Below are 23967 nucleotides of genomic sequence, written 5' to 3' on the forward strand. Positions count from 1 at the left end.
AAAAGTTAGGAATGATAAAGAATGACTAAGAAAGAAAGATATTGGTTCAGTGTCTAGGGTAATAAATGGCGATTTTCTACTTCAGTTGGCGACTGAAAATGCACTTTAGTTATTTACAAAGATCATATTACTTCACAGTGTGGGGGTTGTGAACTCCTGCAGAGTTCAATATAGAAGTTAAAGTCGTTATTCAGATGGAAAGAATTCTGAACAAATATCTCTATATATCGATAATTTTTTGGTTAATGTGCCCTCTCTGTCATATGATAGTGTTTCACAAAGGAACTTTTTAACATCGGAGCCCAGCGCTGCTAAAGAAATCTATCAAAGCTAGGCTTCTACTTTGAGTTTTCAATCATGATGCAAAGGAAATTCCAGGATGCTTGTTGAAGTTTGGAGTTTGGGACATGTGTTAGTGCTTCCCATACAGATAGAAAACAGCTACTGCTATAAAGCTATTCCGAGGTGCCTCAATCCCAAAATCCACATAAAGCCTGTTTACAATATCTTGATGGAAACCATTGGTATCACTCACAGATAATTGTATTGTTGACATGGCAGACCGACAAACTGCAGTTGATTATGACCATCTAGTCTAGTGAACTGGGTTATAACTGGTGCATTGTAGAAATGAAAGAAATATATGTAATTAAAATAATCAAGTATGCTTCTCATACTGTGGATTTCCAACTGCAGTTTGTATGTATACTATCTCTGAAATAGTTACATTATACTAATTCATATGTTATAGGTTATTGTGAAAGATATAGGCCAAGACGAACACTGTTTTCTGGTATCTCAGAGACCTTGTTGCCACCAAAGGGTAGATTTACTAGAAGCCATCTGTGTATTCATGCTTCTCATATTATTATATATCTGTTTGATTGATGGGAATATTTAGCTGTTTGCCAAGTATCTCTGTCCTTTTCTGTTTTCTGAAGTTACACAGGTTTCTGTAAATTTGCCTGTGGCTTTACATAGCTGCACATTCTGAAGACAGTCATTCACAGTGTTTAGATTTGTTCTCTGCTTACTCGTTTTGGATTTATTGGGGCAGAGATCTGTCTTTTGCTGAAAGAAGCATTTTGTGTGGACATTCAAAATAAACAAGATGCTATGACTCAGTCTATGCAAGTATTCCTTTATTAGACCAAATTGCTAGCACATTAGTATGGCAGTTAGGTATTATAGTTGTAAACTGTCAGCTCCATGGTCTTTCCCATAAATAGTTATTTCAAGAAAGTTTTTAATTGCAAGAACAGTGAATGTCACTTATTGAAAACAGGCTTATCATTCCCCTGAGGCTTTTAATTTATGAGTGTGATGATGGATGTAAGTATTATGAAGTTACCTCTCAAGCCATTAACAATATATTTTTCACCTCTGCAGTTACAGGTTAGAGTTTATGCCTTGAAAAATATCTGCAAGTTTAATTCCCCCCCCCCCCCCCCCAAGATTCTGCTGTTGGAATGTAAGCTGGGGTGCATGTTATGACATCCTTATCTGGTTTATTTTGGCAAACAGTTGAGCAATGTTGCACAGACAGTATCTAGTTATCACATTGTTTTGTTGTAGGTGTCTTAAAGACTGGGTTTTTCCTGTTGGCAAGCATATTAACTGAAAGAGTTTTACTGTTTGATGTTATCCTCTCTGGTTATCAGTAAGGGTGGAAGTGCAGAGACTTTGGATTGAGTCTGATCATCATCTGTGTGGTCTTGATTTAGTGCTCAGCCCCATTACCTCACCCAAGTACCATTTGTTTGCTGTTACATGTGAAGAGGATTTTGTGGTCTTGCCTGCAGTGTGGTTTCATCCAGTGGTTTTACCTACACAAACACCAGAAAGCATTACAGGAACACTGAAATGTGTTTTCTGAGGATGATTATGGTCGTAAGGTGGTCTTGTGCAAAGAAGGGTATAGCCATCCTCAAAATAGCGAAAGAAAAAAAATAATGAAGAAGGAAACAAAAATGAAGATGAAAAAAAAAGGCTTTTATGTGAAGCAGGCATACAAAATATACAGTCAAAAGTGAATCAAAACAACAACAAAAACAGAATAAAAAGAACCATAGCTACTATAAAACAGAGAGGAAACAAAAGAGACAAAAACAACAAGTAAAAAACAACAGAAAAAACAGGATGCAACTGCGCTATGTTAAAAACAGGATGCACCTGCATGCACAATGTAACCGGAACTGAAGAGCTTAACATATCAACATTGCTGTGAATCAAGATCTTGCTTAACTCAACTTAAATGATCATCACTTTTTGGGTTATAGTGTTTGATGGCAGGAATCTATGAGTCATCCCTAAGACCTATTCCTTAGCATATTGGTAATGAATGACAGAACATGGAAGCTGTCATGTTCTTGAAACACATTCAAACATTGTTGAGAATGAAGGAACTGGTGAGGTTATCCATTGGGACTTCATTCCGAATCAAGGCTGATGAGCTGAGCCACTCCAAGAGTGTTTTAAAGGTCTTTGCGTGCCCAGATTATTCACTGCCTAATATGCCATCTAGTATGATTGTAGTTTTGCCACATGTAAAAAAAGTTGGTAAAAGCAATGTAGTAGGTATTTGGATGCAAATGAAAGATGGTTCAGTTTGGCTCATGTCAAGAATTGAGGTCCAGTAGTTGCACTTCTTACAAGTTATAAAGTAGTTTTATCAGTGGAAGAACCCTTTAACAGACCAAATGGAACAGCTATAAATTAAAAGAGAGTTTGGATGACAGTCTGGTAAAGAACGTATGTAGGAAGGTGTAATAATGGAATGTCTCCCCAGACTGATCACGAATGGAGAATTCAAATAGAGCAGAGATCTCCATTTGCTGATGGGTTGCCCATCTCTCCTAGGAGGCATAAACTTTTCTTGATGGGATGCGGTTGTTAAGGGAACCAATTAAGTAGAGGTCAATAAACCTTGTAAGATTGATCTGATGGGCCGCCATTTGTGCCTCATGCAATGATAGTTGAAATGAGGTTAATTAAGGAAGTAGAAAACTACCGTCTACCAACTTCCTTTCTCTTGCCTCACTCATTTCTTGTGGAATTTTAAATCTCATAGTCACATGACACTATTTTATTCTTATAAAATTGTAGCACTAACAATAACCCTCCATATTGAAAATATATCAAATTTTGGCGTCTTTATAATCTATTTATGTTATTTCGTTACTTTCCTGTTGTACCACCAAAGCACACCCGTATGGAAGTAATTGTCAACTACACCAGTCTCCTCCCTTCAGTGTAACCACTTCCACTTCACTTAATAAGTTAGTAATACCAGCCGGGCAGCAGCAGCAACTGTGCTAAGAAGCCAAGCAGCTTGCACACTCTTTTGTACTGTGTGGGGGTGCATTGAACATTAGTAATAGCTGTGTTTATTTACATAGGCCCCATGAATCTTTCTGTTAACAAATGATCCCAGAAAGTTAAGGTCAACTATTGTTGATCCTAGAGTAATCCACTTGGTCTAAACAAGGTCGTTTTTTATCACTTTGATGTGGTGGCCTGAAACATAATCTTGGAGTGCCATTTCCTCTGATAACAGCTGAGAAACAGTTCTGTTCATATAACAGGATGGTTGAAAAGAACAGTGAAAAGAACATGAAAAGAACAGTGGCTTCCTCTATTACTCCTAGTGTGATGAAGACTAATATTGTAATAATGTTTGTATGTTCATTGGTGTGTTTGTGTTTATTTTGTTTTGCTTTCCACGGTTTACAAGTTTAGCTGTAACAGGAAGGAAGCAAAGAAAAGGCTGGAAATCATAGTTTGAGAATAACATGATGTCATATCTTTCTTTGAAAACTTATTTTCACAATCTTTAAGCTTGACCATATTTGCAATGTTTTTTTCCCCTAAGAAAAGCATTATAGAAAGTTTAATAATAATGCTTTTTGTGTATATGACCTAAGGGAGAGTGATGGGGGAGGGGTTGATGGGGGGAGGGGTTGGGATGGTGAGGTAGGAATGGTAATGGAGGGGGGAGGAACAAGTGAAGGAGTCTAGTTGGTGGAAGGCTGACAAGTGCTTCTATAATATGTTTACAATTGTCTTGGCCAGCTGCAGGTACCAAACTCCAGTGTAAATGGCAAATGAATCCTCTGCTGGGGAAATTAAGCGCAAGTGATTTGTGGCTTGATTTGTAAACACTACTTATTTTAAGAGGTTAATTTCCCATATTACCTTTATTCAGACATCAACAAATTGCAGAGATTCCATCCTTGTTAATGCAAGTAGCCAGCCAATCGGTCTCTGATTTAGACACCTATAATTTGGTTACTTGAATGGAAGTCATGGTCCATATATCACTTGCCCTCCTTAAAATTCAGCCCAAATTCTTTCTAAACCTTTTCCAACTCTTTAATTTGCCCTTTAACTAGGATCCTGTTTATTTCAGAAATGGAAAAAAATTAAGTACCGATTCATTGAATGATTTCCTTCAAGCCACCATTGATTATTTAATGATAGCTGATTTAGAGTATTCCCTGCTTTTCTCCCCTTGAGTGAATATGGGAGTGGAATCTTTTGTTGACCTCTATATTTAATTCAGCTAGGTTTTTGTTACTGCAAAGAAATTGAATAGTTCTTTTCTTTAGTTACTGGTTTCGGGAACAAAGTGATAAGTACTTTGGTTTTGATTCATCACACACATTTGTGGCTTAGTATTAAATGAGCTCTTCTTTTTTTCTGGGTTCTTTCTAGAGAATTTGCCTTATTAACTATCAATTGGTCATCATGTTTGTCTGGGGTTTTATACGTGGGAAACACACTGATATTGCAAGCGACACTGTCTGATGCCGTGAAGCATCCCAATCTAAGGGACCAAAGCTATGAACATTTCACATGTAATCGATAAGCCAAAGTTTTCTCAAACTTTACTCTATATCAATTAGTTTGAAGTTGGCAAAAACAGTTTGAGATTTAAAACATATTCCGTGTTGCATGTTGAAGATGCCATGTAACGTTTTAAATTGCTAATTAAAGAACCCTTCTCACCTGAATGTTTAGCTTTCTTCTTAACACTTTGTTGTCATACATTTAGCACTTGTCCGCTAAGGCTTAACTTGTTGGCATGAATTACATAGTGTTCTGTTGAAGAAAGTTAACAGTTACCTAGGCCAATGTGACTGGCTTAAGAAAAAAAAGAGAGCTTAAGAAAGAAAGTATAAATGGTGTGGCAGGAAAGATGTACTATGTTGTTCAGAGGTTTACCTGTGCTAATTCAAGGAATATCATGGGTTGTGAATAGGTACAGGTAATGGAATTCTAAGCTAGTGGGCAGTAGTACTTAAAACTTCAATTTGAGGAATGCAAGTGTATCATTATTTGACAGTATGGATCCAATTAGAGATTACAATAGGCTGGGTTTGCATAGGCTACAACCTCCAGGGCAATAACTTTTCTCACTTGATCTATTTTCCCCCACATACCCCCCCCCTCCAGCAACCCTCATCCCAATTCCACTCAAGTTCCTGTTTTAGTTGCTACATGCATTAGAAAAACAAAATACAAGATGGTTGTTTTTGACAAAGAGATAGGTTGCTGAAACTAATCACAGCTTTAGACAGAAGGTTAATGAAATACACTTGTGTATAAATAACTACTTTTGTCACTTCGAAGGTAGTTAGTTTAAAGTCTATTGAGCCATCAAGTCATGCATGGTTAATGGAGATCACTGACTTGACTCCCTGTAGGTTATCTACTTTGTCTTGTATTTAAGCTGGAAGGCCCATTTGATAAGTGGTTAAACAGAAAAGGAAAACTTAGTTGTGGGATCATCTTCCAGGCCTTCTTTAAAGTTGGGATTTGTTTAAATCAATAGAATAAGTCATCTGAGAATTGAGTTCAGTAAAACTGGTGATCATGAGAATAGAGACAGATTGGTGGTGAAGCATCGTTAGGGCTTCACAATGGACAAGAAGAAAGAATGATGGATGCCCTTCAGCAGATAATTGAAAAGTCATGAATTCATGAAAGGGTAGCTTATATTGTCGGAAGTTATCAAATTGGGTAAACCTGATTGTGGCAATCCAACTGTATGGTTTCCTGTGTCGTAAATCAAAACAACCAATCGAGTAGGAATTATTTTCCGAGCTTGATATAGGGAGTGATCTCCCACTCGATAGGTCAACTCACTTGTCCCTATCTTGCAAATCAATGAAAGAATAAATCCACTAATGCCCTTTTTTATTGAGCCTATCCTTATATCCCACATAAATGATCATCCAGTCAGATTAATAAAGGGATCACATAAGAATGGGGCAAACAGACCCTGCGCATGTTTGTTTTTTCCGTTTCTAACAACATCGGTATGCAAGGTTCTGCAAGAATGTAAATGCAGGAGAAATGAAATGGCACAGGCTTTGAGTCAGTTATTGCCATGGACAATGAAAGTTCTATGAGATCATATTCTGCTGTAAGGTGCTATATAAGAATAAATTATTATTATGATTATTATTAATTAAATGTTCTCTTCTGTTGCTCTTTCAGGTGGCAATGAACTTCCCGACCAGGAATATCGTCTGAACTGGGCTTTCATCTCCCTGGAGAAGGAGTTCTACCTGGTTAATGAAACTGAACGCTACTTAGAAATCAAGCTACTTAGACGAGGTTATCTTGGCGAAACATCTTTTGTTGGTAAGTTTACCAGTGTACCAGTGGGTAGCCCAAATTGTTACAATTAGACTGTTTTTTAAAGAAATTTCAAGTACCTTCATTTGTGACTTGCACATAGTGTTTCATTCTGCTACTTTGCAATGATATAAAAAATCATTTTTGCAAAGAACAAATAATCATTTTAATATGAGTTGCTTCTACAGCTGTTGTGTTAAGTGATATGACAAACTGGAGTAATCAAATTGGGGCTTGACAATTTACTCATTTATGGATATGTTTGCTAAGAAATTATTGTAACTGTGACTCATTTGTTGCCATGGTAATGCAAAGTTTTGTAGCTAATTGAAACAATTTGTGTTAGTTGATGAAGATTATCAAGGACGACCTGCTTTACTGAAGCCATGTGGTATCCATGCTTTTAATGAACAGTCAACAACATCTTGCAGAATAGGTGATTTGTCAAAGACAAGTTGCTTTCTGATGGTCATGAAATAGTGGTCATGAAAGATCTCCACGGGTAATTGTTATGTAAATTGGTATTGACTGCTCAACCCCATCGTCGAAACAGGTACTGATAGACCATTCATTCAAAAAGGGAAAAGAGATTACACCCGGTAATTCTCAGCTTGTAAATTGTATCTTTGTTCTTTTCATTGAAACACATTATTCCCCTTACAGTCTTCAATAAATGAGCAATATGATTTTGAAGGCACTGGATACAGCCAGTGTAAATTTTGCAGACATGCATTTTACATTGGTTTTTACCATAGGAAGTAGAAACTAATATTGACACACCTTGATGAAGTGTGCACTGTGGGGATGTCAATGTTGTCTCAGCAAGGTAGTAACACCCCCTTGAGTTGAAACTGTAGCCACAAGCTTGCTTTTACACACAGGTAGCTTATTTGCAAAGCAATTTCTATAGAACTTTTTACTTGGAAAAACAACAGAGTAAAAACATTTGCTAGTAATCCTTCTGCTGTTTTTAAATCTTGTGAGGCTCTTGAAAGACCAAATATCATCTCACCACATCTTAAGGTTCATTGAGGCTGTTTGCTTAACTATGGTGTATGGATTCAAGTGCAACAACTACCCGATAAACACATTGCTTGTTAGGTGCTAGGTTAAATAGTTATAAGTTGCAAGTTGTTGAACTAAGAAACCGAGTGCCTAATGGTAGATTTGTCGTTCTGTCATTTTGTGTTGTCAAACTATATCAATATAGACGTGATGGTGTTAACATCCTGTGTACATAATTTTATGGACATCCATTACCAGAAAATCAAGATTCTGTTGAAAATGCTACTTATAAAATGCTACTTGTGAGGGTGGGTCTGAAGGGTTGCACTTGTCCCAAACTCCAAATAATTTGCAAGATTGAAAGCAAGGAGCCAAATGACTACTTATTATTAGTGAATCCCCCCCAAAATTCTTCAATACGAAAACAAATTTAGGCTCTTTATTAGAAGATTCCATATGTTTTGTAGTATATATATATTTTAATTTCTATTAAATACTGTTAATTTCCTTTTTTTTCCTGACCAGCTATTGAGACTGCTGATGGCACTGCTGTTTCCCCAGATGACTTCAAGGGCAAGTCCGCACGACAGGTCCAGTTTAACCCTGGCCAGACAATGGGCTTCTGGAGAGTTCGTATTCAACAAGATGATGATTTTGAACAAGCAGAGACGTTTGAGATTGTTCTTAACAACCCAGTCATGGGTGCTTTAGAGTTCCCAGACCGTGCCATGGTACAGATCCTTGACTTTGAAGATGGTGAGGAAAAGGATGGATTCAATTTCTTTTGTTGCTTTGAAATATGTACAGGAAAACAAGGAACTGTGTGACTTATTTAGAAAATAGTTCATGATCTGGCTTTGTATCTATAGTAGTGATTGTGCATATATATAACCTATAATATATATCCTATAACATATATCCTATAATATATCCTATAATATATATCCTATAACCAAACAGGGAGAAACTACTTCAAGGGGCATGGTAGAATTGTAGTCATATATTGATTGATAAATATCCTGTAAGTTGTTCTTGCTAGGATGTAAAATATCAGTCCAAGCTAACGAATTTGTAGGCTGGTGCAAAGATTGTTGTTGTCAGGGAAACTGCTGTGATAAAATGAATAAAAGATTCTAAAGGCAATGATGTAATATTCTGTCATCCAGAATGCACTATGAATTTGATGCGAACTAAGAGGATTTGTGTTTTAAAAGCCTCTATAGGTTTTGATTTCCAGCTTCCCCAGCTTGATGTCTAATCAGTCTAACCAGAGATTTAGACTTAACCTGGATATTGCATTGTGTTGGCTGGATCGTTTGGCCTTTGTTGGTATCAGACACCCCTATAGACTAGAGAATGGTAGGCTAATAGACTTTATAGAAAGTTGTAGAAAAGGTCGACTCAGTCCCCGATTAGCTTGGAGTGTTTTTATGGATGATAGCACTCCCCTGTGAAACTTCTCTGTTATAGCAACAATTTATGTTGAAGACTTTCTCTTTTTTTCTTTTTGAAAGAGAGGAAGAGAATGAAAAAAGAGGCTAGTGGCCATAGGGTCATTGAATCATGTCCAGTTTGATGGATGTGGTCCTTAAGAAGGGTCTTGAGCCAGTGGTCAGGGGCAGCAAACAATCTAAGGCTTAAGAGGATTAGGGTGTTGAATAGAGCTTGAAGGGTGTGTGTTGCATAATGTTGGTTTAAATGAAGTGCACTTTTTGGTTCAATAGCCTCAGCCTAATGATTGCTCTCACTTTTAAGCCACTGGTCAGAGTATGGGGTCTTCTGTGGGAAATGATGGCTGCCACCTTAGCAAACACATAGAGATGCACTCACAAGCACAACCAAGATTGCACCCAAACTCTGCAAATAGGAAATGTAAACAATTCATAGAAGGTCAGAGAGTAGATCAGCAAAGTAGAAGTGGTTAAATGAGCATTGGAACCAAACCCCTTAGATAAATTAAAGCCATGACTTAGCTCACTTGAACAATATACCATGTTCAAGTTAACAGCAATTGTTCTTTTCTTTGCTTTGCTATGGACTGTGTGTGTCTTGGGCTGAAAGTCTGATTTCAAAAGATAGGTTAAGTGATTAGTAAATGGTCCTAGTCAGGAGCATATAGGCTGATCTTCACCAAAGGATGAAAGTAAAAATCAACAGGAGAGGTATGCGTCATCTCAATGTGGCAAGCAGCTAGTGCAGCAATTCTCTACACTTTTGCTTTTTAGTGTGAATTGAAATTTTTCTAACACAAATTTGACCTGTCTGTCTTAAGTGGGTACCTAAATCCCAGGGAAATGCTCTACCCCAACTATTCACAACTGCAGTCAGAACACCCCCATTACTTGCCAAGGTAGAAACATTTGACAAATTGGAAAGGACATTAAGTGGGCTAATACACCTACTGCTGGTGTCCCATGACTGTAATTCTAGAAAGTTTGCTGTCAGCCACATGTCAAGGGACATAAAAGTACCTGCCCTCAGTACTCAATGGCATTCATTGTCTGTGTAATGTAGTAACCATACCTCTTGAGGTTTTAAGTGTCAAAGGGTAAACTTCCTTGCTAATAATGTGCACAATTCTTCTCCTATTCCATTTCAACTCCCACACAGTAACAACTTTTGAGTGAGCAGAGTGATCAACCTGTGTTGTTCATCATTCACACAGGTGCTTCTGCTTGTACTGGCTGTCTGTGTTGGTATTAGCTGGATGGTTGGTTTTTAGGAATATTGGGGGAAAGTGGTAAAACTGTAAATTGAAAAGAACAGCTTGTTTGCTTCCCCCATTTCAAATTATAGCAATCTATTGCAAAGAATCTGTTTTGTAGTAAGGTAAGGAGCTGGTAGATACCATTGCCACCATGCAGTTGCTGACTCTGTGGTCACCTTCCCCCTGTCCATTTGTGGACTATTTCTTCTATCCACTCTACCCTAGATTTCCCATATGTGGTACTAGTAGACATGCATGGTATGATGCTACTATTTGAATTTCATGTATTTCACCTTGAGTTCCAAGAATGATTCTCTGCAATTTCTTTCCTCTGTCACAAAATTTTAAGTCGTTCTGCTACCTTGTGTTGCCAGATCAACCCTTTTAACCTTGATTTTAATTTTAATTTTGCAGAGTCTACCGTGTCTATCGATTTGACCGAAGACATTGTCATTGAGGAAGATGTTGGTGAGATCCTCATTCCCATTAGGAGGAGCGGTGATCTCTCTGAAGAATTCATGGCAATCTGCTCTACAATGCCAGGTAAATAAGGTTATTAATGGAAACAACCAATTTGACAAATTTATGTAGAGCAATCTCTCAAGCAATACTTTAGGTGTGCTTTCATGAGAAATGTCAAGAATTTATGTCAACATACGTATATCATATTAACTAGCATGCACATTGAAGACATACTAGAAGAAAATAGAACTAGAAGACATCGTAGAATAACATAGAACTAGAAGACATGCTAGAAGAACATAGAATTAGAAGACATACTAGTAGAACTAGAAGACATACTAGAAGAAAATAGAACTAGAAGACATACTAGAAGAAAATAGAACTAGAAGAACATAAAACTAGAAGACATACTAGCAGAAAATAGAACTAGAAGACATACTAGAATAACATAGAACTAGAAGACATGCTAGAAGAACATAGAATTAGAAGACATACTAGTAGAACTAGAAGACATACTAGAAGAAAATAGAACTAGAAGACATACTAGAAGAAAATAGAACTAGAAGAACATAGAACTAGAAGACATACTAGCAGAAAATAGAACTAGAAGACATACTAGAATAACATAGAACTAGAAGACATGCTAGAAGAACATAGAATTAGAAGACATACTAGTAGAACTAGAAGACATACTAGAAGAAAATAGAACTAGAAGACATACTAGAAGAAAATAGAACTAGAAGACATACTAGAAGAAAATAGAACTAGAAGACATACTAGTAGAACATAAAACTAGAAGACATACTAGTAGAACATAAAACTAGAAGACATACTAGAAGAACATAAAACTAGAAGACATACTAGTAGAACATAGAACTAGAAGACATACTAGTAGAACTAGAAGACATACTAGAAGAACTAGAAGACATACTAGAAGAACTAGAAGACATATACTAGAAGAACATAAAACTAGAAGACATGCTAGAAGAAAATAGAACTAGAAGACATACTAGAAGAAAATAGAACTAGAAGACATACTAGAAGAACTAGAAGACATACTAGAAGAACTAGAAGACATATACTAGAAGAACATAAAACTAGAAGACATGCTAGAAGAAAATAGAACTAGAAGACATACTAGAAGACATACTAGAAGACATACTAGAAGAACTAGAAGACATATACTAGAAGAAAATAGAACTAGAAGACATACTAGTAGAACATAGAACTAGAAGACATACTAGTAGAACATAGAACTAGAAGACATACTAGAAGAACTAGAAGACATATACTAGAAGAACATAAAACTAGAAGACATGCTAGAAGAAAATAGAACTAGAAGACATACTAGAAGACATACTAGAAGACATACTAGAAGAACTAGAAGACATATACTAGAAGAAAATAGAACTAGAAGACATACTAGTAGAACTAGAAGACATACTAGAAGAAAATAGAACTAGAAGACATACTAGAAGAACATAGAACTAGAAGACATACTAGTAGAACTAGAAGACATCGTAGAAGAACACGAAGAACACACATAGAAGACATACTTTGTAGTGTTGGTATGGAACAAGACACAAGAAACTTGAAATGTCAGTGGATTTTGGAGTGGGGAGGGGTATGAGGAGGAAGGTGTGTAGAATATGGTTATGAAACAAAGTCCTCTACTACAAACAGCTGCTCTCAGTGGACGAGGATAATAATCAGTGAGTAAGACCGTATCTGTTCATCTGGTTAATGTCGGTTGCGGAGAAGAAAGCTCTTATCACTCATAGGGGGATTTATATGACAGACCAATGATGTTTCATATGAGCTAATAACGTTTGGCAGTTTGAAGTACTGTGATAATCTCAAGGTTCATTAACGACATTCCCATCTCTAGCTATGTCATCACCAACTTTCCCAGTGGTGTGTCAGTTTTATCAGTGAAACAAGCCTCATAATGCAACTTGATGACTAAGTGGTCATAAAATAGTTCAAAAAATATGGAGCAAAGCAATCATTGTCAGACGTCAGTCTCTGATGAAGATTTAAACCAAAGCAAACGGTGCTTAGGAGCTCTTGTACCAAAAATGTGAAATAATCTTAATGACAAAATAAAGAGAAATAGTTTCAGTGATAAAACCTCTCAAGTACATCTTAGCCAAATATTTTCTTTCATTGGTGATTGATTTTATCGAGAGCATAGCAGTTGATGGCTGTTCATAATTTACAGCATGAAGATAATGACAGAAAATCTCTGCTCTCGGCTTCTTAGAAGAAGATTTAAATCAATCTGCCTGTTATGTGGGTTAGCAGCAAACATGCTGGTTCTTGGTGTGTTTCATTTAAAAAGATGGTAATTGATGGCAGTTTGTGTTTTGCTCCATTGCTCTTCCTAAACCACATTATCCAGTTGACTTATCCACCTTCAACTCATCACTTTCCATAAAGGAAGAAGCAAAAGACATCCAATGGTAGTGGTTTGGAAAACTGTTTATCCGTCTAATTCACAGCAACAGTTGAAAATATTGTGAATTATTTGTAAAATGTGACATAAAACAATGGTAAATTAATTACAATGCAGTTGATGGAGGAGGAGGGATGAAGAAGAAGTCCTTTGAATAGGGTTGAGAGAATGAAAGGTATTTGGATAGTGTCATAACCATGGTAACCCTGTCCCTTCACAGATACTGCCACAGGCTCAGACCCGTCTCCAGTACTCTCTTACTCTGACTACCTCAGCCGTCTCGAGAATGACCCCGACAACTTCATCCGATTCGAGAAGGGTGAGGACTTGGCTTACTGCCGAATTCTGATCATTGACGACTCCCTCTATGAAGATGACGAACAATTCCAAGTTAAACTCACCATGCCGATGGGCGGACAAATCGGATCACAAAACACCATCAATGTTGTTATTGCTGCCGACTCTGATGATGGTGAGTAATCAGAGTTAAAGCTAGACTGTTGTAGATCCTGCAATTATTATTATTCTTGTTGTTGTTATAGTTATTATTCTTATTATTCTCATTATTATTATTTTGGAGGACCATGTTGTTGAACAATCTAAACAGCTCAGAAAAACAGCTTATGTGTTCCTGAGTTTTGTCTGTATGCAACCATTCTCTGCACTGTAAAATAACATGTCTTGATTTGTGTTATTGGAATCTATAAAACAACATATTAACATTCATCTGTAGGGCCAACGTCACAATCAGTTAAGCCTTAAACGGGCATTCCAGATAATTAGCATATTGTTAAGGCTGAGTGTGTTGAGCACCAGAATAGCTATTGACACATTCCGCAGCACTCGACTTGCTTTTTTTTTCTTGGACTAAAATTCTTTCTAAAGTCATCCTTGACAGAGAACTCATCCACTCATTATGTCACAAGGCTAAATTTCTCAGGTCATTTTCTAAATATAATAGTGCTAATCTATGACACCACAAACGTGTTGGTATATACTGTTAACAATTTTGAAGGCTTGGTTATAATTCTCAATATGATTTGCTCTCAATTGGTACATCAGATCAGTATATGCTTTGGTACAGTACTGCTGTGGTCTATGTATCTGGTTACCTATGATAAATAGGAAAAACATGTGAACTATTTGTAGTATTGATCATTACAATGTAGGTGACTGAATTAGCTACATCATGGAATCTCTAAATTCCCTACCTCTTTTAATTAATTCTTTCTGAATATTCCCTTGTGAGATAAATAACTGAACGTTAAACAATGTTTACTGACCCTATGTGAACTCATACTTTGGTATTAGCTCCAACCTAAGGTACTAGGCAGAGCATGTCTTTGGAATCTGCAGATAATTAGAATGCTGTTGCCATTCATTAGAGTCCGATAAAACGGTTCCAAAGTCTTACCACATCTGTTAGCGATTTGCTCTTGCATGCATGGGGAAAATTGAAAGCACATCAGACCAATATGGGGACACACATTCTAAAATGTGGCTTCGTATTTTTGGGAGGGTGGTCTGTTTACCTTGATGTGGTGCTTCCAACTGGTGCATGGTAGTTACCATGGAAACATTGGCTCCATTCTCCTTGGAAGTTTTGTCAGTGCATCCTGCTGGCCAACCGACAGAAGTTTGTTCAGCGCTATATGAATGGGAAGTCTGGCACAGTTTTTGTTTTCTCTCAAATTTTCCATATTTTAGCACATGTTGAATTTGACTTGACTTTTCTGGCTGTTTAGCATTAATATAACTAATCAATCATGAAAAGGACTCTTAGGAGAGAGGCCCTGCTTTTAAAACACTTCAGATCTTAATTGTTAGTTTTGCAGTCTGGTAAATGTCTCCACCATTGGAGTCTGGAGGACAGATGATGATGACTTTCAATCAGAAAACAAGCTCAGGTTTTAATTGCTTCTGGAAATGAAAGGACCACCTGTGAAACAAGGAACAAATTTCCTGCTTCTGGGGGTCAGCCCCCATTGGGTAGAAATAATTGTCATAGGAAAGTGACCTCTTTCAAATCTGAACCAACTAAGTGTGTTATTGTTTCCTCATAAATAAGCTATAAACAATTAAGTTGCTTTACATATGTCAGAAATATAACACAAAAATCTGTTCAGTTGGTGTAATACTAATAGCCCTCAAAATTAGCGCAGTATTTAATTGATGAGGATGTACTCAATACTTACATGAATTGAATAAACAGGTGTTATAGGTATACTTGTGGAAGCAGGATTTTGTAGATTTTGTTACCATTAAGATAAATTGATAAAGAAGAAGAAGAAGAAAAAAATAGAACCATATATAGTGGAAAATGGAAAGTGTTAACATATTAATGGTAAATACTGGGAGCAGTGTTTGACATCAAAAGCATTCAATCAAAATGCAATACATCAAAATGTCATGTTATGAATTGAATTATTGTACTGCACCCTGCTAAGTAGACCAATAAGGACCCTGCTGTGAACCAGCAGACTGCAGTATACCTCCTCCTCATTTAGGACCTAGGATTCGCACCAGTGACTTTCAACAGGTATCTTTCAAGGTGTCCACTCAACCATGCTGGCTTTTTGAAAGTAATATTACTACTATATATATATGATTATACCCACAAATATTCAAATGATTGCATCAGCCTGGGCTGGACAGACTGCATAATCAAGATATTCTTGAATAAGTTTAACAGAAAAAGAAGCTTTCATAGTTAGCTTTGTTTTTGAGGCTGATTGTCAGGAGCCCAAAGGATTGGTACTTTCAGGGGATTGTGATTCATCAGCACTTTAAGACATTCCCTATACCCACCCACCCACCCACCATACATGCATTGGTTAGCATACAATGCTATTCAGCATTGTATTCAGCGTGACTAAATGTTGGAACTACTTGGAATTAGTTTGTGTAGTTACACAGGAATGCAATCAAAAGGGGAGCATTCAATGAATTTGTGTTTTAGCCTACCTAAAAAAGGAGCATCTAGAAACAGGTTAGATTTGTTCATCAATATGTTTATTTATTTGGGTATGAAGTGGGATGATGGGGGGGGGGGTGGGAGAGTGGAAAGGGGAGGGTCATCGTAATTATTAAAGTCCTGAATCCTGATCATAATCTTGCTTGTTGTATTTGTTTAGGCAGAATTAAGTATAGAAATATTTGGACATTCCTATGTAACATATTATAATTATTACTTAGCTGAGTGAAAAGATTCACGTAATGTTACATGGTCCATTAAGAAGAGTGAATGAATGAATTATTATGAATTATTGTAAAGTGAAAATGTTTAATACATGGATATTAACTTCAGTCCTACCTGTACAGCATTATAACTTAATCAGTACAAGTCAATCCTGCTGCAGAAAAAGTTCTTTATTTTTATTTTCTGAGAATGTGATGCTCATTATAGAGTTCACGTAAATTCCCTTGTTCAAAGTACAAAAGAGAGGTTTAAAATTGCTGACTTTGGTTACATATTTTGGTTCATTTCTTGCGAGTTGAAGGTGCCTTGGATGGCCACAGATATCTGAACTCTTGTCCCACGCCTGTAGCCTAATTTCCTAATTTACAGCAGAAAGTTGCTCAATCAAGTTGATATTGAATAAAATCAATTGAAACGTTGAAATCCTGTCGACCGGATGATCAAAGCTATTTTGTTAATATTTGCTGGACTGCACTGGATGGTTCACCTGTAAGGGGATAATTATTTGACCTGAAGTTCAGCCTTTCTTTTTCCTCAAAACAGTAAATTGAATTCTAGCCACATTTGGCACTGGCTTAACTTATCACAAGATTTGCAAAAACAAACAAGAGGCCAGCCAAACTGTGTTGAGTAAATCCGTAGTAAAATCTTGATTGAAATTGAGTCTACTCTTGCATTGTATTATTTGTTTGTCAATTATTGAATTTTAAATAGTCAGCTGGATAGTTCAGTATCAGTTTGTCTCTGTGACCTCTGAGTAGTTTATCAGACAAACAGTATCTTTTGTTTTTGACAAAGGTTTTCCCTCTTTGAAGGTGTAAATGTTTAGAAAACGGTATTTGTGGTTTCAGAAAAGGAATCACTAAATGAGAATAAGTCACTGTAGGCTCCCTGCATTAATCCAGTCTCTTTGTGTCTGATTCAGTTGATATTATCAGTTTTCAGACTTGTTTAAATTTTCCCCCACAAATGACCAAAGCTTGACAAATAAGTGTTACCTTGGTTTATGACTCATCAACTTTCAAATTGTAAACGCAGGATTAAAAATGAGAAGAAACTCATAAACGACCTTTTAATGCTGTGATTGATTTGATTATTTTACCATAACATTTGTTATATTTTTCCTATCTAGTACCATCATTCTACTTCATTGAACCTGAATACAATGTTGATGAGAGTGCCGGTCACATCGAGGTACAAGTATGGCGTGCCGGTTCAGATTTGTCCCAGATGTCCAGCGTCACCGTCCGTTCCAGGCCATCAGATCCTGCCTCTGCTGTTGGTTAGTATATTAAGATCCACACAAGGAAAGCTGCGACTGGCTTTTAAGTATTATGGAACATGCAATGACTTAGAGATGTTCTAATTCAGAGTTGAGGTAGTTTGTTAAGTATAACTAAGAACGGAGGCTCCAGACGCTGCATTTGGAACAAGAGTGACAGATACATTGTTGAAAGACATATTTTATATAGAGGAAGTCTTTGGGGGTAGTACCTCCTCCTTTAAGTGTTCAGCAAGTGCCTTATCTTTAACAGGATCAGAAAAAGTGCCAATGTTGACAATTACCCTCAAAGTTTTCCACAGCTCATATTTATCCTTTACATTGACTTGTAAAGATGATGATGTCTGCTGAGCCATCTGTTTCTCAGAAGACTTGGCTTGTCTGTAAACTGTGGCTAACCTTTACCTTAAGTCGAGCATGATAATTTGAGGATTACCTTGGTGAAATCCCTGGCAATCATGCTCATCTTGTATCATAAATGAAGCATGAATATGAAGGTATAATAAGATGGGGTCAGGTCAAGCCGGGTGCACAGATGTTGCTAACTAGTCTTAAGCTTTTCTTCTGGAATACAAGACAAGACTTAATCCTGGTTGGATTTACACCTCAATTTGTGATCTTGACCCCATGGCATCGGGTGGGCAAAGAATCGTAGGATATAACGGTAATCATGTGGAATCCAGGTGTCTGTGTTTGTTTGTTTGAGGCTAGCTCTAGGATTTGCGGGCTGGGATTGATGTCATGGAAGAACCCCGCAGGTGCTACCATTTATTGCAGGCTCAAGTTAGGCATCTGCAAAGGTGAACCCAATTTATGAGGGAACATGGATTTCTTATAACAATACTGAGTGCAAAGAGTAACAGTATTACTTGTGTTACACCACCTCTTACTCCCTCCTTTGTCTGTCTCAGTAAGAGAGAGATTGGGTGGGATATATATGGCACAGTGTAGCTAGGACTGTCAGATCAGTTCTGTGTTTCATGTCTTTTACTCACAGAGCTGAATATTTTATAGCTGTTACAAAGATTGTCTTTCAGTGAAATATGAGGAGTGGAGGCAAGAGTGTTGCATTAATGCCAACAGAGCTCACAACTGTCTCACTTGTGAATGTGACTTGAGTTTATACTCATCACGATACTTCTCATACATTCATAGCAATCAACCATGGACAAGACAGAATTAAATAGATATCATACATATCAATTATACAAACTTGACTGTCTCTATGAGAAGCAAACCATGTCACCTGTTGTCTATATACAGTTTGAGTTCAAATCTCAGCTTCATGGCTGATTGAGTAGTACCAATACCAAACACTATTGTTGCCCATCCCTCTTCCCATGCAAGGTCATATGTGGGGAATGTCCTTAGCTGCTTGTGAATGGATTCCATGGAACCTTTATTCTAATGCAAAAGTCACTCTTAGTTACACCCTGGATAGACAGCAGTTCTTTCATTACATTATTGTCATTTTGTTACTCATTTCCTCGACTTGTCACTTTGTACACCATTCTTGTCACTTTGTCATATTAAAAGGTCAACAGAATTGCCCTGAAATATGCTGGAAAATCAAGCAATGGTCAGTGATTTTCAACCTTCAAGTCCCATTGTAATCTCACCTTCAAAGAGATAGTTGTCTGGTTGAACACTCCTCAATGTCTGGGAATATTTTTCAGGGTTTGAACCTCAAGGAATATTTGCTTGTTGACTTTTCAGCAGTGTTAGAAAACTGATGAGTTAAACAGCTGTGTTTTGTGTAACATGTAAGCCATTTAATACCAACATAACATGATACAATACTACATGCAATTGACAGGGGGGGGGGGGGGGGTTGTGGGTTGTGTCCACTTGTTCCTCCTTGTTCATTTACTAGTGAAGAATAATACCATTATGTGTGCACCTTCAGCCTGGTACAGTTCAGACTTAACTGTGGACCCATAATTACCTCCCATTGCTAGGTATGAGCAGGTGAGAAGTCACTCAGTTGGTGGAAATTGTCTAATATGGTCATCAGTAAGGTAATTGGAGTGGTCAATGCATTTCTGGTGGCAGGAGTGATGGTCAAGTCACAGGTGAATTCAACACAGGTGAAGAAAGTTGTATCAAATGTAAGCCTCAATACTGAGAACTGGGTGATGGATGGGGCATTAGCTGCTGTGGCTAATGATGTAATCTGTCAACAAAAACTAGTCTCATCTGGCCAGGTTTGCCAGAGGATAAAAAGGCAGGAAACATTTAAAACAAGAGCAAAAAACATATCCTACTTGGTAAAATGGAAAACCTTATAATCGTACTTGTTATTGCAGCGGGTGAGGATTACACTGGTATCAGCCGTAACTTGGACTTTGCTCCAGGAGTGACCATGCAGACAGTCCGTGTGTACATCCAAGATGACCTGGGTCAACCACGACTGGAGGGTGAAGAAACATTTGAACTTGTCCTCAGGATGTCAATGAATGCGGTCTTGGGATCCCCTGAACACACCATCATCACCATTAACGACACAGTATCTGACTGTGAGTTATAAAGCAGTTATTCCATAATACATCCAGTTAACTGTTGAGCATCAAAAATAAAGAAGTTATTCCTTTTGGAAGAATGATGATATGGGAGGGGGATGGTGGGGGGGCAGGGAGGGAGGGGGAGGGGGAGGGAAAGTAAATCAAAAGAAGTCTGATGAAAGTGATATAGTTGAACAAAAATGCTTGTAGCTATGTAAAATCGGTTTTCTTACATATCCTGTTCTGGGAAGCTTAGTCTTTTTCATTGTGCAGTGTCTGTAATTAATGGTATATATGTATATTTTTCATGTGGTTTCAGTGCCTAAGGTTCAGTTTGTTGAGCCCGAGATTGAGATTAACGAGAATGATGGCAATGTATCGGTCACCGTTATCCGTAGCGGAGATCTGTCCATTCCAAGCAGTGTCCGTTGCTACACTCGTCAAGGATCTGCCCAGGTCATGATGGACTATGATGAGAGACCAAACAACGTTGAATCTCTGATTACATTCTTGCCAGGTAAATAACCAATTCAAACTGTGTTGTAAGAAAATACTAAATTCTTCATGACTGATAACGATTACCCAGAATACTTAGCAGAGTTATGCATTACAAGTGACTTGTCAGCTAGCGAGTCCATCCAGAAACATCTCCATAACACAACAACACAGAGAGCCTGCAGCTTAATTGTGTGACATGTTTAGTAAGAAGCAAATTTAGTGTGGATAATTTTGCAATTAATGTCTTTTGTTTTTCTGACATTTTTCTCAGGTGAGAGAGAGAAGAAGTGTACTGTGTTGCTGATGGGAGACAATCTGTATGAGCCTGATGAGCAGTTCCGTATTGTCCTCGGCGATCCTCGTACAGGTGCCGGTCTCCAGGCTATGATTGGTGGTCTCAACGAAAGTGTCATTACTGTCCATGATTTCGGAGATAGTAAGTTTCAAATCAATTTGAAGATCATTAAACAGCCATGTTAATGTCTACTTGATTATTCTCTGACAATCTTTTTACGTTATGCACCCATATATAGCCATATACACTTCCAATATAATGAGTGTCATATTGTATATCGCTCTGTACTCTTTAACATGGTCAATTGCAGGTTCTGTAACGATACTTAACTGCTAAATTTGTAGAAGCTTCTCACATATGCAGAAGAATGCTAGCTTAGTGCTATTTCATTTCAAAGCTTCGTCAAGTTGAATTTTGTGTTCTGCTACTTTCAGGACCAATCATCAAATTCCCTGAGACCAGATTCACCGTCAGCGAACCACTTGACCCAGAGGGTGTTACTGTAGTAACCATCCCAGTCATCCGTATGGGTGATACCTCCCAGACCTCTGTGGTACGAGTCTACACCAAGGATGGATCCGCAAAGAGTGGTATCGACTACAACCCTCTGTCAGTAGGTCAGTTATCCAACAACTATCCCTTCAAGTTAATTATCTCAAGTTAGGAAGCATGGATATGTAATTCTCATACTTCATGTATTTATCCAACAACTATTCCTTCAAGTTAATTATCTCAAATTTGGAAGCATAGATATGTAATTCTCATACTTCATGTATTTATCCAACAACTATTCCTTCAAGTTAATTATCTCAAATTTGGAAGCATAGATATGTAATTCTCATACTTCATGTATTTATCCAACAACTATTCCTTCAAGTTAGTTATCTCAAGTTAGGAAGCATGGATATGTAATTCTCATACTTCATGTATTTATCCAACAACTATTCCTTCAAGTTAATTATCTCAAATTTGGAAGCATAGATATGTAATTCTCATACTTCATGTATTTATCCAACAACTATTCCTTCAAGTTAGTTATCTCAAGTTAGGAAGCATGGATATGTAATTCTCATACTTCATGTATTTATCCAACAACTATTCCTTCAAGTTAGTTATCTCAAGTTAGGAAGCATGGATATGTAATTCTCAGACTTCATGTATTTATCCAACAACTATTCCTTCAAGTTAGTTATCTCAAGTTAGGAAGCATGGATATGTAATTCTCAGACTTCATGTATTTATCCAACAACTATTCCTTCAAGTTAGTTATCTCAAGTTAGGAAGCATGGATATGTAATTCTCAGACTTCATGTATTTATCCAACAACTATTCCTTCAAGTTAATTATCTCAAATTTGGAAGCATAGATATGTAATTCTCATACTTCATGTATTTATCCAACAACTATTCCTTCAAGTTAGTTATCTCAAGTTAGGCAGCATGGATATGTAATTCTCATACTTCATGTATTTATCCAACAACTATTCCTTCAAGTTAGTTATCTCAAGTTAGGAAGCATGGATATGTAATTCTCAGACTTCATGTATTTATCCAACAACTATTCCTTCAAGTTAGTTATCTCAAGTTAGGAAGCATGGATATGTAATTCTCATACTTCATGTATTTATCCAACAACTATTCCTTCAAGTTAGTTATCTCAAGTTAGGAAGCATGGATACTTCTCATACTTGGTGTGTCTGTGCATCACATTGAGTACAAGACCCCTATTGTTGTTGGTGGAGGTTTGTATTGCCACACACAGTAGACTGACTTGTCTGTCGTTACCATGCCATAGTGTAATTGTACATCAATATAGTTGTTCATTGTATTTTAAGAGCTATGTCTGGTGAACAGCCTTATGAAGTTATAAAAACATCAATGCAGTTTGCATTCTGGTTTACTTTTTATTCAAAATGTCAGTGTTTACTGATAATTTCCTTACCCACTGAACTGAAAACAGAGTCTGGTATCAAAGCAATGATTTTTCTATAAACAATAAGATTAGCTGTAATCAACCTTTTGCCATTTGTACCTTAATTGTCATGATTGAGTTTTGTCTATATTGTTTTGTTTTCCTGTGTAGAACTTGAATTTGGTTTCAATGTATCACAACACGTGGTAGAGATTGAGGTACTTCCTGATGATGATCGTACTGAGATGAGGGAAGCCTTCACCATCCACCTTACCATGGATGAATTCATGATTGCTGACATTCAGGTAAGAAACATTACCAGAGACAAATTTTGCAAAATACATCTCATTTACCTAGAATATTCAGCTTGCCTTCACCTTAAAAATAACTTGGATGCAGTTAAACTGTGAAAAGCAGATGCTTTCTCTTATGCTATAAGTCTAATTACAATTAAAGTCTGCAGTTCTTAATGGAGGTAAACCTTTAGTATGGGGAATGTCCCATCAGCCCTGATAGTATAATGCAAAAAAACACATGAAAGTTAAAACGTAGTAGAAGAATTACTTGGTTAATCTGAATGTTGAGAGTAATATTTGGCCAGCTCTAACTCAAGTAGTTCCATACAATGACTACACATACAGTCTTATTACAGATTCAAGTAATTGCAAATGTCTGAGAGAGAAGTATCATGATACATCACATTCCAACCTTTTTTTCTCCTTTCTTTTGCTTGTAGATGAACCGTGCCATCATTTACATCCAACAAGAAGGCCAGAGTGCTGGAGTTACCTTCCCATCACCACCACTTGTTGCCTCTCTGCTTTACTATGATGAACCCAGCAACGTCATCATTCCACGTGGCTACCCCGTTGTGTGTATTACTGTAAGTATTAGCTGGAGTCCTTGTGTATATCATTACATGATGTACATTACCTGACAACATTATACCATATGGCTATTCAGTTGTGTTTATTACTATAAATACTAACTGGAATGTGTATGTCAATAAA

At 37.2% G+C, this 23967-nt stretch overlaps 1 protein-coding gene across 1 annotated transcript in view; it reads left to right on the plus strand.

Moving 5' to 3' along the window:
• The window catches only part of LOC139980314 (extracellular matrix protein 3-like), a 78584-nt gene that overhangs the window by 46332 nt on the left and 8285 nt on the right, over positions 1-23967 (plus strand). Inside the window, exons 3-13 of the mRNA XM_071991884.1 lie at positions 6502-6648; positions 8173-8403; positions 10769-10897; positions 13492-13743; positions 17603-17752; positions 20059-20268; positions 20573-20770; positions 21023-21187; positions 21481-21663; positions 23129-23262; positions 23694-23840. Coding sequence (XP_071847985.1) covers positions 6502-6648; positions 8173-8403; positions 10769-10897; positions 13492-13743; positions 17603-17752; positions 20059-20268; positions 20573-20770; positions 21023-21187; positions 21481-21663; positions 23129-23262; positions 23694-23840 — 1946 coding nt within the window. The remainder of the gene's footprint in view (positions 1-6501; positions 6649-8172; positions 8404-10768; positions 10898-13491; positions 13744-17602; positions 17753-20058; positions 20269-20572; positions 20771-21022; positions 21188-21480; positions 21664-23128; positions 23263-23693; positions 23841-23967) is intronic.

This window comes from Apostichopus japonicus, chromosome 14 (genome assembly GCF_037975245.1).
Source record: "Apostichopus japonicus isolate 1M-3 chromosome 14, ASM3797524v1, whole genome shotgun sequence".
In the NCBI taxonomy this organism is placed as follows: domain Eukaryota; kingdom Metazoa; phylum Echinodermata; class Holothuroidea; order Aspidochirotida; family Stichopodidae; genus Apostichopus; species Apostichopus japonicus.